Source organism: Anticarsia gemmatalis, chromosome 12, assembly GCF_050436995.1.
Source record: "Anticarsia gemmatalis isolate Benzon Research Colony breed Stoneville strain chromosome 12, ilAntGemm2 primary, whole genome shotgun sequence".
In the NCBI taxonomy this organism is placed as follows: Eukaryota; Metazoa; Arthropoda; class Insecta; order Lepidoptera; family Erebidae; genus Anticarsia; species Anticarsia gemmatalis.
Genome location: NC_134756.1, coordinates 1386970 through 1400380, shown reverse-complemented (window position 1 = coordinate 1400380; position 13411 = coordinate 1386970). Strand labels below are relative to the sequence as shown.

Genomic DNA, 13411 nt, shown 5'->3' with positions numbered 1-13411 from the left:
CTCGGAAAGAGCGTAAAGCCTTATCAGAAGAGCTAACCAAAAACTCGCCGCTACTCTTTTTAATCTTCCTATGATTTAAAATGTTTTGATGCAAAAAATAATAATTGATCATGAGGACCAACAGTCAGCGATGCTAAGTTTATTATTAGTCTCTAGTCATAATATGTTGGGAGAACCTACAAACATGGGATAATAATATATGAGTTCAGACAGGAAATGGGCATGTTAGATATGCAGAATAGGTACCAACAATATAGCAAAGAACAAAAAACTTCACGAGATTTCACAATACCACAAATTTTAATATGCATCACTAATTGCCGGAATCCTAATCAAGCGAGTGACTAATTCCATGAACTCTTATCAATCAGATACTATATTAGATATACGTTACATAAAGCCCTCATTCAGTGCACAGAAATAGTGCTACAAGTAAAATTTATGTTACTTATGCCCGCCGCTCCAAGCTTCAGCTGCATTACCAGTGTTATCCATGCTTTAAATAATCAAGTACACAACAATATGTCAAATCTATTCAAGGTGGTTCAGCCCTTAATAGCTGCCCTATGTGCTGCGGTCTGCAATGTATGCGCCTGTCGCGCAGAGGTCTCGGGTTTAATTCCCGGGTTGGGTCAAAATTTCTTTTGAGTTTTTCAATTAAGAATTTCACAGAGATTGTCCGGAGTTAGGAAGTTCAGGTCGTAGATCTCCTCGCCTGCCTCGAAGAGCACATAAAGCCGTCGGTTCTGCTCCCAATACTTCACTAGTCGCGTCGGTTATCCGTCCCACATCAGAAGAGTGAAGGAATAGACAGTGTACATGTTGGGCCTTGGACCCACTCTTGACCAATATAGAACAAAGGTCCTGCACCGTAGGCCGGTTTCAATTAAATATTCCGCCGTATCCAGATGTTGGCAAAAAAAACCTTGATCAAATAGTCCTATTGCGACTTGAGCGACTGTAACAGGTAGGTACTAAGTACAACAACCTTTATAGTCGGAAGGAAAATCCTTGGGTCCAGGCAAGGTGCCCTCTATTCTAGCCACCACCATCATAAGCCACACTGTGGTTACGCCACTTACACCACCGCGAGCCAGTTGATGATTAAAACTCAGGTTTTATTTTATGAGATTTCATGTATTTGCAATAAATAAATTAATATGATTTCAATAGTGGAATGAGCAGGTCGAAGAATTAGATTAGGTTTATTAATTATAATAAGTAGTTAGTTAGTTAGTACTTTCCGTTAAATACACCAAATACTTATTACCTAAAATACCTACTTAAAATACTTTTTTCTTTGGAATATAATATACAAGTAACTTGATTACAGTTTGGGCATATTCTAAAGAATATTATTCGCACGGCACTAGACCGTGGTCACAGCAGGCTCGGCCGAGACTGAAGCTCCAGGAGACAGTAGAGGCTTTGAGGTCAAAGGAGCCCCGGGGGAGGGAGGCAATGAAGTCGTAGTTTCCACTAGTTGATGCGGAAGTGACTCCGGCGTCTGATAGATATGTCTCAATTCTCTCGCGTCACGCTCACAAATGAATATAGTTTTCAACTGACATTCGATGTTGTTCAGTTTTCCATTACGAATCATCGAACCGCAGTGTTCAGTTTCTAAGTAATTTGGTTCACCATTATTCCAATCCCATTCGTATTTTTCCCCTGAAACAATAAAATAATGCACCATTAACACAGGGGTGAAAAAATATGACACTCTTTGTACAGGTCTATCCTACTACAAATACCTATCTTAATTTACCGAGCAGAAAGATTTTTTAAACATAAACATGACTGCACTAAATGATTTTGATAAATGTTTACAACAAGCAAGATCCATGGATTCGATCTTTATTCCACCACTCTCTTATACAAGATATTGGTTGAATTATAATAGACAAGAAAGGAAGATCGGCGGCTTTACGTTTTTGACTAGAAAATATATATTTTTTGACTTGATCGAGGACTAGACCAAGACGTACAAGTTTCGGTCGCTTTATATAACGATGTGCTACACTAACAGTCAGAAGAAGAAGAAGAAAGATTTTACAAGAAGTGCACTCACCGTGAACACCTAACCACTCGTTTTGATACAATTTTTGTAAACCTATGTACATTGGGTCAATTTCCTTTGGAAACCCTTTCAAAGTAGGAAAGTCATGATCTTGTGGGAATAATTCCTGGACGACCCGGCTCTCCTCAGCATCGTTCAACACAGCCAAGTATCCGCCTTCCATCATACACACAGCGTTGGCATCTTGCCAGCTCCGATGCTCAGTATGAACTTTATAACAACTGCCGGTGGACTTCTTGAAATGGTATCCTGGAATATAAAAAAAGATATAAATTTACAGTTATTAGAATGATCTCAATAGTAGTTGGGAGTTAGGCAACAGTAGTAGGTTCAACAGGCGGCTCGCCCCTCTTACACGAGACCAACAAATTTATAGACAAACTAGCTTTTACCCGCGACTTCGTCTGCCACCTGAATTTTCCCATAGAAATGCGTCATTTTCCGGGGGTAAAAAGTATCCTATGTCCTTTCTTGGGTATCAAAATATCTCCATACCTAATTTCATGCAAATTGGTTCTGTAGTTTAGGCGTGATTGAGTAACAGACAGAGTTACTTTCGCATTTATAATATTTTTTTTTTTTTTTTTTTTTAAGACAACTCCCGCACTAAGAATTGCTCTTGTGTCGCGGGGACTTTTACAAACATACAAACAACGGACACAAAGCACAACCAGACCCGAAACAATTATTTGTGGATCACACAAATAATTGTCCCGTGTGGGAATCGAACCCACGACCTCCCGTTGCAGTGGTATCGGCGTGGCGACCTAAACCACTGCGCCACAGAGGCAGTCAAGTCAAATTATTAGTATGGATGAATGACAAAAATCAATCACAATACAACTCTCTTCTGCATCTTCGCGTAGAATATGACAGTGTGATATTATAAAAATAAATAAATCTTTCTGTACTCACCATTCTCGCCACAAACATTAATTGCATTGTGTTCAGGCACGTAACACATGTAGCGCAGTTTCTTTGAACACGGCACCATGTTAACTTCATCCTCACTCATTGATACGCACAATTTGTTTTGAAGCAACTTGCTCATTTCAGGTGCAACTGTGGCGTCTTGATGCACACCTGAACAGATTCAACAGAAAACACGTACTTATTTATAAATAGAGAATAAGTATACAGAGAGAACATTAATTCGTCTCTATTTTGAGAGCAGATTGATTTTATAATGCTAAAGGATCACCGGGAAATGTGTTATAGAAAAAAATATCAGCGCTCCTAAAGATTTTAGAAGCACTTACAGCCACAGAATTAATATAAGCTTCGTCTAGATTACTTGTACGTTTTGTTACACAATATATTAATTGTACTTACTGTTCGGAAGCTGAAGCGGTCTTATAATAACTTTCAGGGAGACGTGGTACTCAAGATCAGCGTCCATGAGCCTCCTCATTCCGTCCAGTATCGCCTCGTTGTATGGACTCGCTAGTTCCGCATCTGTTACAACATGTAAATAATAATATTATAGTCATTGTAAGAAAAGGTTCACAGATAAAACTAAAGATGAGCGCAACAGTAGGACGCTTTTGACATTTTTTTTATTGCCGAAAAATATCACTTGTATTAAATTGTGTACCTACTTACTTAGTAAGGAGGCTTAAAGTAAGTAGTTTATTAACACAAACGTCCTCTTAAAAGAAATAAATACTCGTTTTATTAAAAAAAAATTATCTATTTGAAACGATCTTCAAGCTTAATGCCACGGATGTACAGACGTGTCAAACTTATAACACCCCTCTAGCGATGGGCGTCGATAATATTATTTAACTAGCTGACCCGCGCAACTTCGCTTGCGTCACATAAGAGAGAATGCGTGAATTTTTCCCCCGTTTTTGTAACGTTTTTCACTGGTGCTCTGCTCCTATTGGTCGCAGCGTGATGATATATAGCCTATAGCCTTCCTCGATAAATGTGCTATCTAACGCTGAAAGAATTTTTCAAATCGGACCAGTAGTTCTTGAGATTAGCGCGTTCAAACAAACAAACAAACTCTTCAGCTTTATAATATTAGTATAGATTAGACAGATTGTTAAGTAATATTTAACTTACTTAGTTGTTTACAGTGTTGTGCTGCTTCCTCGAAGGTGGCGAGTTCTCGCTGCTCCCAGAGCCATCCACTCTTGTCGACAAGTTGTATATAATCAGACAGACACTTGCACTGCGCCACATCTGACAAACAACAACATGACTTATGAATACTTATGATATCACATGCTACTAGGCCTAGTCTTTACTCCACCACGCTTACCAAGTGCGGGTGGAACACTTTGCGTTTCTTCATGAACTGTTTAAAGTTTAAAGAACTCTCAGGTATACAAGTACTTAGTACCTTCTTCTTATCCAATTATTACCTGGTTTTAATGAAAGAATTCGTGACCACTCATAACAGATTCAAGATGCTGTTGCTAGCTTTAACGATGAAGAAAACCTCGTGATGAAACCGAAAATTATTTTAAGCATTTCTTGAGGGCATTAAACGTCTGCAACCCGCACTTGAAGGAAGAGACCCTTTACTAGAAGTGGGAGTATAAACGTCGTTTAGGAAGGGCTTAAATTATAAAATTTTAGTCACATAAAAAGGCAGTCGGCCGCGGCCGGTACGAGATCGACACTAGATATCGGAAGCTTATAGGTCACTTAGTAAGATGGTTTTTACATACCTATTGTAGCTGATAACGCGAGAGCACAAATAATTAACGCGAACATTTTAAGTGTTAGTAGCACGCTCCCTGCTTATGTGTAACTGTGATATAGGTCTTGTATCATTCTACTTTTATATAAATGCCCTTATCAGTAGTCTGTTTATAAAAAAAACAATAATAGGTACCCAACGGGTTGACAATTGACCCAGTGTTTTACCATTTTTTTATTTGTTATTCCCAAATAATGATTACTTGATTGTCTATCACTTTGGTTTTCCCATTTTTTGTATGTCCTAAGGTTAAAACGGATCGGGATCCAGCCAGATCGAGATAGCAATCCCTACTTCCAGTCCGAATGCAGATGAATACCAGTATTTTACGTGGTTCAACATTTAATTTAATTGTCATGGTGGCGAGCGAACTTAATGTCCGTAAACAAAATTAGTTTACCGCCGATACCACTGCGTCGCGAGGTCGTGGGTTCAACTCCCACACGGAGCAATTATTATTTGTGCGATCCACAAATAATTGTTTCGGGTCTGGTTGTGCTTTGTGTCCGTTGTTTGTACGTTTGTAAAAGTCCCCGCGACACAAGAGCAATTCTTAGAGCGGGAGTTGACTTTTCTAAAGAAAATCTAACATTACCCAAATTTTAACACAACGCTGGGTCATGACGTTATACATTTTTGCCTAAACTTCTTTATGTGATATTTAATTGGTCGTAGGTTGTCTTTGAACGAAAATAAGAGAACAATATTTGTATATTCATAACATTGTTTTATTGTAAAACCCTTAACCTGTATTTAGTATCTCCGGTGTCTGATTCAATGATTAAGTGAGAAGAGAATAAATTAAAATGAAACTAATCTTTGTTAATATGAATAAACTTTATTACTACAATAAAAGGATATAGATTGAAACTCCGTTCGTAACAAAACATTCAACAATATATATACTTTGGAACCGAACAGGTAAACACTTTGGGTGTCGACATATTATGCCCTAACTTAGGTATATAACATATACTAGACCAGTGTTTCTCAAACCACATATAATTTTCCAATACCTTTTAAAAACGATCAATCATTTTGCGCCCAACAAAGTGTAGTTTGTTCAATATTTAAATACAGCACAAAATGATTGCGAATATCTTATAAAATAATAATAATCCATTACGTTACCTACGAATGACTAACTGTCCATTGCCTAACAATGAAGCGCACTTCTAAAATAAGTTACAGATCTTCCAGCACCATACTCTTAAAACGGAAAATATTGGTTATATTTTCGAGATTTTAATCTACAATCCCAATAGTGGCATCAATATATAATAATATAACTTGTGAAGGTTTTATAACTCGATATATTGTGTGAATATTCCTAGTCCCCGTGTCCATACTGGCCCCTTCTCGTTTAGCCTTAATACTAGTATTTATTTTCAAATATAAAATAAGGCTCTATCACCACAAGGCAAATGATATTTTCATAAGATGTTCGGTTATTTTATTTCATTGTAAAGCTCATGTTTAAAATCTTGTAGAGAACCTTCGAAGCTCCTCTTTTAATAAAACGTAACAATCAATTAAATTTTACATAAAAATCAACAATTATTTACTTTTAAAAGCTACGAGAATATAGAAAATGTTTGACAAAAACAAATAATAAAATGCAACAAATTTACAAATGAATCAATACAGTAACATGATATCTGGACATATTGGAATGCCACTTTATTGACGTGTTGTTTATATATTTATTATACATAATATTTTATATATAACCTATATATATTATTACATATACAATATCTACAGCCTAGCTTCTCTATTCTAAATTATTGGTCTCTTTGGGTTTTAACATTAGATTATTTATAATTATGGCTAGTGTCGTAGTTTGTAACTTTAAAAAATATAAGTGCACTTTTCAAATTTAGTACTTGATTTTTCTTCATTACAAACCCTAATCTAGACTAGACCAGCAAAACAATATATCCTCATCGGCGACCTTAACATAGGATAGAATAAAATCACAGAAACCCCCTTAAAATCCATTACAAAAATAAACAAAAAAGCTTGAGAAACACTGTTCGTTAAAACATGAAAGCTACATTACTGACATTAATGTATAACTTAAAATGGTTCTTTAAAATTATCTTAATAATGCGATGATTTTTTTTTTTTGTATTTTTCACGTTGAAATTCATGAATTTTCGCTAAACATCAGGTACCTAATAGGGACAAGATTAATCTAATCAGTGTACGTTAAATCGAAATCATTTTCGACGTTTACGATGAGTAAAACGATCTTTTTTGATGAAATCTATAAATAATAATCGTGAAAAAAGATATATATTTATAGTTTAACACTAGATATAATAGTTTAAGACTATCACAAAGAAAAAGTGTAGCGAGTTTGACTCGCACTTGACGTTTCGGCCGATATTGTGAGGCCTTAACTGGCAACATTCTAAACATTACATCACATTTCCATACGTTCCGTTACCCAATAGTTGTTTCAATAAACCTTAAGTATAAATTCTTATAAAAAGATAAATACAATTATCTTTTACAAATCGATTGGAATTCATGGTAAGCTATCTTTTAGCACTTCGTTAAAGCTATAGTGTACTCAGGACTTGTAATTATTCTCAAACAAAACAGCTTAGACAGTAATTCCAATCTTGGCTTGGGAATAGTGAGTGACTTATAACTTTAATAGGCCATGGGTTCAACTAACAATTCACTCTCGTTTACTAGTATTTATTTATTAACGTAAGCGGAATGGTCAACCTAGCATGAAAGTTGTTCAAGCCGCCCGAAAGGCGTTTGACTTGGCTTAACGACTGTTATCTTAATTGACAATAACCGGGACCGACTTTTAGGGTACTTTTCACCAGAGATATTCTATGTAGTTATGCTGCGAAAATATAATAGCTAGGCTGAACTATGTGACCGTTTCCACCGATACTAAATTATGCAGCAAAAAGGGGTATAAGTGCTAAGTAGAGGGGATGAATATTTGTATGGAAATTCTGTCCTAAGTCACTATACCATGCAGATGAGGTCATGGGTAAAAGCTAGTAACAAAATAAAATAAATCGTCTTATTCGCGTTTTCCCGAAGAAAATCATTCTACATTTACACATTCTGTACCTACATGATATGTCGTATCCTTTCTTCGGGTTCAAAGAATAAGTCATTTCAAAGTCTTGAGTAGCAAGTATAACGATGAACCTTTTCTTTTTTTTGTGTGATAAACAAAAAGCATTTACAACTTTTGCAAATAATACATACAGGCATAGAGACAGATGCGTGAAGCGACTTTGCGTTGTACTATGAAGTGAAAACCAAAAATTTTGACACGATATTTACCCTATAAAAAACAAAAAATATATTTTGTGGCTTATAATTATATACGTAAGAGGCATAGATAAAGTAAAATGGCGCCTAAAGTACGTCACTATTCCCAGCCGCGTTCCAAAACAATCTCGTATCCTGTTGCCATAATGTTACTTGTGATAAATTCGCTTTCTTACAAAAACCGTGTGACTCCAGCCACAACTATATAAATATAATATATAATACAATAAAAATGATAAATTGCACACATTGCAACGTTAACGAAAAGAAAAAAAAATCACCTTAAAAATGCAAATGCAGTCTATGCATGGTGTTTTTAGTTCTTCTTTATATCTAAAATATTAAGGCGATTTAAATAACCTAACTTTATATATAATGAGGTTTACAAATGACTTGTTTGTTTGGCATTTATTTACCATGATGTGATGATCTGGCGATGCATCAGTCATGACGACTAAGGGGCTTTCCACACGACGTTGTTTTAACGCGGCGAAAACGCTCGTTTTTTATGAGCATGTCTCCTCTAAATGTTGATTTACAAGTATTGATACAAACGACAATACTACGAACGTTAAACGTGCCTTTGTATCAAAATACAAATATGTTTCTTTATAACTCGGCATGATTGTATCTATTACAATATCAGGCATCTGTGGAAATGTTATTTAGAGGTTGCGTTTGTTTGGCGATTTGGCTGCGTAAAACGTGCGTTATCGTCGCGTTACGAGAACGTCGTAAGTAAAAGTCCATGCATCGCCAAGTATACTTCGATTTATCTAACACAATGACGATCTCCGAGTAATTTATATTGAGAAACTTTCAACAACCACGTGACGTACATACTTACTTGCAGTACTGTGTTTGAGCTCTTATTACTATGAACTAACTCTCGGGAACGATTGTGCATCAGCCATCGTTTGGAATAAAATAATTGTGTATAAAATCTGAAACTTATTGTCTTATAATGTCAGTCAGAAATTCACAGGCGGCTTGTTTAGTTTAGCCATCCAGGCGCCAGCCGCAACGCACCCTTCAGCTAAGAATAAATACGCGATTAAGGACTTGGAAACATTACTTAAATTTAAGTCACTCTTTATCATGCCAGTGTCATTTAACACGAGACTTTTGAGTGTTACAGAAATCTAATGAATGTTTCTTAGTACTGTATCAAGCTCTAAACAAGCCGCTCTAAGATATTTCTTCAATTCGTTTGATTAGATGTCGTCACGTAACTGTTGAAAGTTGCCTGTATAGAGTACAGTTCATTAATCATTACCCATCCGTAAGTTATAATGATTAGTTAACACGAAGTACACACTTCCTAACGACAACGATAACATATTGTAATTTATTTGTATCTCTTCTTACTATAATTAAAATACATTATGCTTTGTAGTTATTCATGGACATTAATCTATCTATCACCTCTTAAAACTTCTAGTACTAACAAAGCATTATGTAGCGGCCTATAATAACTAACTAAAAATAAGTATACATATAGTTTCATTTTTTTACTATTTTCAATATAAATAGTCACTATAACTACGTTATAAAAACTACATTTAAAAGTGTACAATAATATTATTCTTTATGCGTACGATGTAAAATTAGATCTATATATATATATAAATATTATCTGATTACAAAGTAAATAATTTTTGGAATTTGTTTTTAAGGCTAGTCGGTACGTTCGACGAAATATGCGTCACCGGGCTCGGCCGGGAAGGCGGGGCAGGCGGGGGAGGCGGGCGAGGCGGGCGAGGCCGGCGAGTCCTGCTCCAGCTTGCACGTGTTGGACGCCACCTCGGCCAGCGTGGCCAGCGCCAGTAGGTCGCCGGGCGGCGGCGCCGGCAGCTCGGCGCGGCGCGGCGCCTCCGTGGCGAACTTCAGCTCGGGCGTGGCGCACGGCGGCCCGCGCTCCGCGCTCGACACCATGCTGTTGATCTCCAGCCGCGTGATGCTGATCTTGCGCGGTTTCCTCTTCTGGCTGCCGATCACGGTGTCCCGCCAGCTCTCGACCGTGGCCCGCCGCTCGTCCATCATCGACCTAGGAACTGAATTGACTATGTGGGAAGACTCCAGCACCTTCGGCTTCAGGTTGATCGTCTTCTTCTTGCGCTTGTTGTCGCGCTTCTTCTGCTGGAACTTCTCTAGGCTGAGCGAGGGCAGGGCTCGTATCTTAGCGTCGAGGTCGAAGTCGGCGGCTTTGAACGTCTTGTTGGCGTTGTTGTCCTGTTCGGGTGCGTCGATCGTGTCGATTTTATCTTCGCTTTCGGCCGTCTTGTCGAATGAGGAGCAGCTCTGTTTCGGATCGTCGTTGTTCGAGTTGAACGACTCGTCGCTGCGCGCGCTGCCGGGCTCCCAGCTGCAGGCGGCGCTGTAGCTGTCGTCCAGCTTGTCCGAGTCCCGTTTCTGCCTTTTATTCACGATCAGTCCCCCGACGGCCATGAACTCCTGGTACCGCTTGCCCTTGCACGATCTACCAGATCTCATATTCTTCTCGTCGTCCGACCAGTTCCTCTGGTGGCCGAACTCATCATCTTTAGAATAACGCTTATCGACTATTTGGTCTATCACATCCTGGTTGGTGTACATGTCGTTGGACATATTATAATATATCCTCGGCTTCTCTTCGACGAAGTCCTCTTCGAACACTTTCGAGGTCTCGGTGAGAGCGTTCTGGAGCTCTCGCTGTCGCTCTATACTGTCCTCCCTGTTCTGACCTTTCAGCTTGGCGGTTTGTAATAGGTTATGAGATCTGTGATCGTTTGGGGTTGAGATCGCGTTCGTCTTAAAGCACGGGGGTGAGTAATAGGGGTTTGTTGTTTGTGGTTCAGTCTTTGTGGCGAGGAGGCTGCTTAGGCCTCCCATTTGGGCTTCATCAGCCAGTTTCCCGGGGGTGAACATTGAGATTGAGAGCGGTTTGATGTCTTCAAAGTGGTTTATTTGCGGCTTCTTGTTGAAGTCCACTTTGGTAGAGTTGTTATTTGTCTTCTCTAGTTCATGTTCGTGGTGTTCGTTGGTGGGCGACTCGGCTTGTTTGTCGATGAGGTCCCTGGGTCGGGAGGAGAGTGTGCGGAGCGGTGGCGCGGGCAACTTGTACCACTTGAAGTCGGGATTAGCGCTGAAGAACGCGTCTTTGTACTGCGGAATAAGGAAAGAGCGAATCAGTTGCTGTACTAATGCTTGTTTTAGGATAATAAGTGTATACTTCTGAGTGTTTATAAGACAACGCACCTGCTTAGCAAGACCTGTGTAGCAAGCTTTCTCTTCTTTGTCCAAGTTGGCCCACCACTCGCCTAAGATCTTGGTTATTGACCTGAAATTATAAAAAATAAGTTAAAGTTGGTATGAAAGAACATTAAATTCCCGGTTGTCTACAGTACTAACTAGGTGCTAACAATTCCGGTGGGACTTCAAACTCGCTGATCTAATTGGTGTTTTGTCGTTGGTTCTTCCTTAATTGAAATAAGAAATTAACTCGAATTTGACAGTCGAGAGAGTAAGAGTAAGCGAGAAAGTAAAAAAATAAAAACAATGAATTTAGAAAAGGAGTACCGGTAACGTAAAGCTAACGGCGCACGCATTCGTCAACAAAAATTATCTCCTAAATATCATCATTAGCCTAGCCTTTTTTAGATTCCATTCCACCTGTATTAGAGTCGGCCTTTAGTCTCCACAACCCAGGGTTTATTTATTACCTGGGTTATAACACCCTCGGTAAAATTGTTTATCAGACTTTCAACCTTCCGAATACTGATGACGACTGTCAAAGGTCTTGATAATAACAATTATCTCCTAAATGTCTCGTTATTTCTGTATTTCCTCACGTCTTGCGGCTATATTCAGATACACAAGTTATAATAATTTAAAATGGTAAAAAACTGTACCTGTTCTCAAGATTAGGATATTTATCTCTGACAACGCTACGGTGTCTTTTGCAGAATATTAGGAAAGCGTTCATGGGGCGGCGCGCGTGGTGCGCCGGCTCCCCCTCAACCTCCTGTTCGTGCATCGCTCTACCTACCTGAAACAATATAAAACATACTATTAACAAAATATACCAGTAGCGAAATTCTATATACTCTGTACTGTTGTTGTTTGTTTGTCGTATGGTTAGTGGTCAACCTAGTGTCAAAGTTGTTTAAGCCGCCTAAGAGGCCTTTGGAATTAGAAAAGACCAATAGCCACTTTCACACAATATTTCTGTTTTTATTTAAGTCTAAGACAACATTTTTTTAGCCTAAGACAGTTGCAGACAGACAAACAAACACACAAAGACGCGCGCGCACACCAACGTACAAACGCACGAACGCACGAACTCACACACGCACACTTTTCTTTTACACATAGAGATTATTATTGATGTAGAAAACCACTGTTCTAAAAAAATATCCATCCATTAACCTACATTATCTGTTAACAAATAAGGCTATCGAAACCATGGGACCAACTAGGCACTATAACTTATTTTATAATATTAAAATTCGCTCTCACTTGGACAAGACACTTAAACCCTCTCATTCTGAGAGAAGACCTTTGGACAGTAACTGCTTCAAATTTGCCATTTACTTGAACAAAGTACAGTTAGCTCAAAGGACTAATAATGATATATTTTCGTTAAAAGTAATTCACTAAGTGATCGTTAGCGCATGCCATTGGATCATTAACTGATTCGCATTAAGTCTCATTGTCGATACTTAATTACAGTTAATTAATGATTGCAGTATTTGTAAACTTTTATTTACAACGAGAGTTAAAATTATCCCCAACTCTTTTGGTGCTCCCACATTGCCGTTAGAAAATGTTTAATAACGTTAGTAAACATTTGTTAGCAAACATTTAATCACACATAAATTTTCATGTTAGAAAATGTTTAGTAATGTTAGTAAACATTTTATAACAAAACAAATTATAAAAAAATCAAATTCGGAACTGTTCATTCTTATAAAATCTTTTAAGCAACCGTCAATACCCAAAACCTTGAGATAGTCTGTGGCACTATATTTTCCTCTAGCTTTTAGCGTTTGGCGCATCCAATAAGAGCGCTTTTTCTTCTTTTTTAAACAAAAAATAAAAGCTATTCCAATGAGCAAATCTTCTTCCATTTTCGTGTAGACGTCCTCGGCCCTCAGAACACGAAACCAAACTGCGAGCCAATACTAGATGTTATAAAATGTTTGAACATTTTCCATCAATGTAGGAGCACTTATAACATGTAACAGTTTCTAACAAAGTGCAACAATTGTTAACATTTGTTAGTAAATGTTTTGGTGTTATAAAATGTTTACAAACATTTTCTAACGGCAATG

General features: G+C 37.9%; 2 protein-coding genes across 4 annotated transcripts in view; both read right to left on the bottom strand.

The window, feature by feature from the left end:
• Positions 1-1255: 1255 nt before the first annotated feature.
• Positions 1256-4830, bottom strand: LOC142977109 (secretory phospholipase A2 receptor-like). The gene is made up of 6 exons (XM_076120831.1): positions 4759-4830; positions 4148-4267; positions 3413-3535; positions 2996-3163; positions 2072-2329; positions 1256-1671 (listed from the first exon to the last, which is right to left on the bottom strand). Exons 1-6 carry the CDS (start codon positions 4802-4804, stop codon positions 1370-1372), a joined length of 1017 nt encoding a protein of 338 aa, XP_075976946.1. The 5' UTR covers positions 4805-4830; the 3' UTR covers positions 1256-1369.
• Positions 4831-5608: 778 nt separating this feature from the next.
• bbx (bobby sox) overlaps positions 5609-13411 on the bottom strand; it is a 48225-nt gene continuing 40422 nt past the window's right edge. For all 3 annotated transcript variants that reach the window (XM_076120580.1, XM_076120581.1, XM_076120582.1), the window contains exons 2-4: positions 11990-12126; positions 11337-11418; positions 5609-11243 (exon numbers count right to left, since the gene is read on the bottom strand). In XM_076120580.1, coding sequence (XP_075976695.1) covers positions 9777-11243; positions 11337-11418; positions 11990-12114 — 1674 coding nt within the window. In that variant the 5' untranslated portion in view covers positions 12115-12126 and the 3' untranslated portion in view covers positions 5609-9776. The remainder of the gene's footprint in view (positions 11244-11336; positions 11419-11989; positions 12127-13411) is intronic.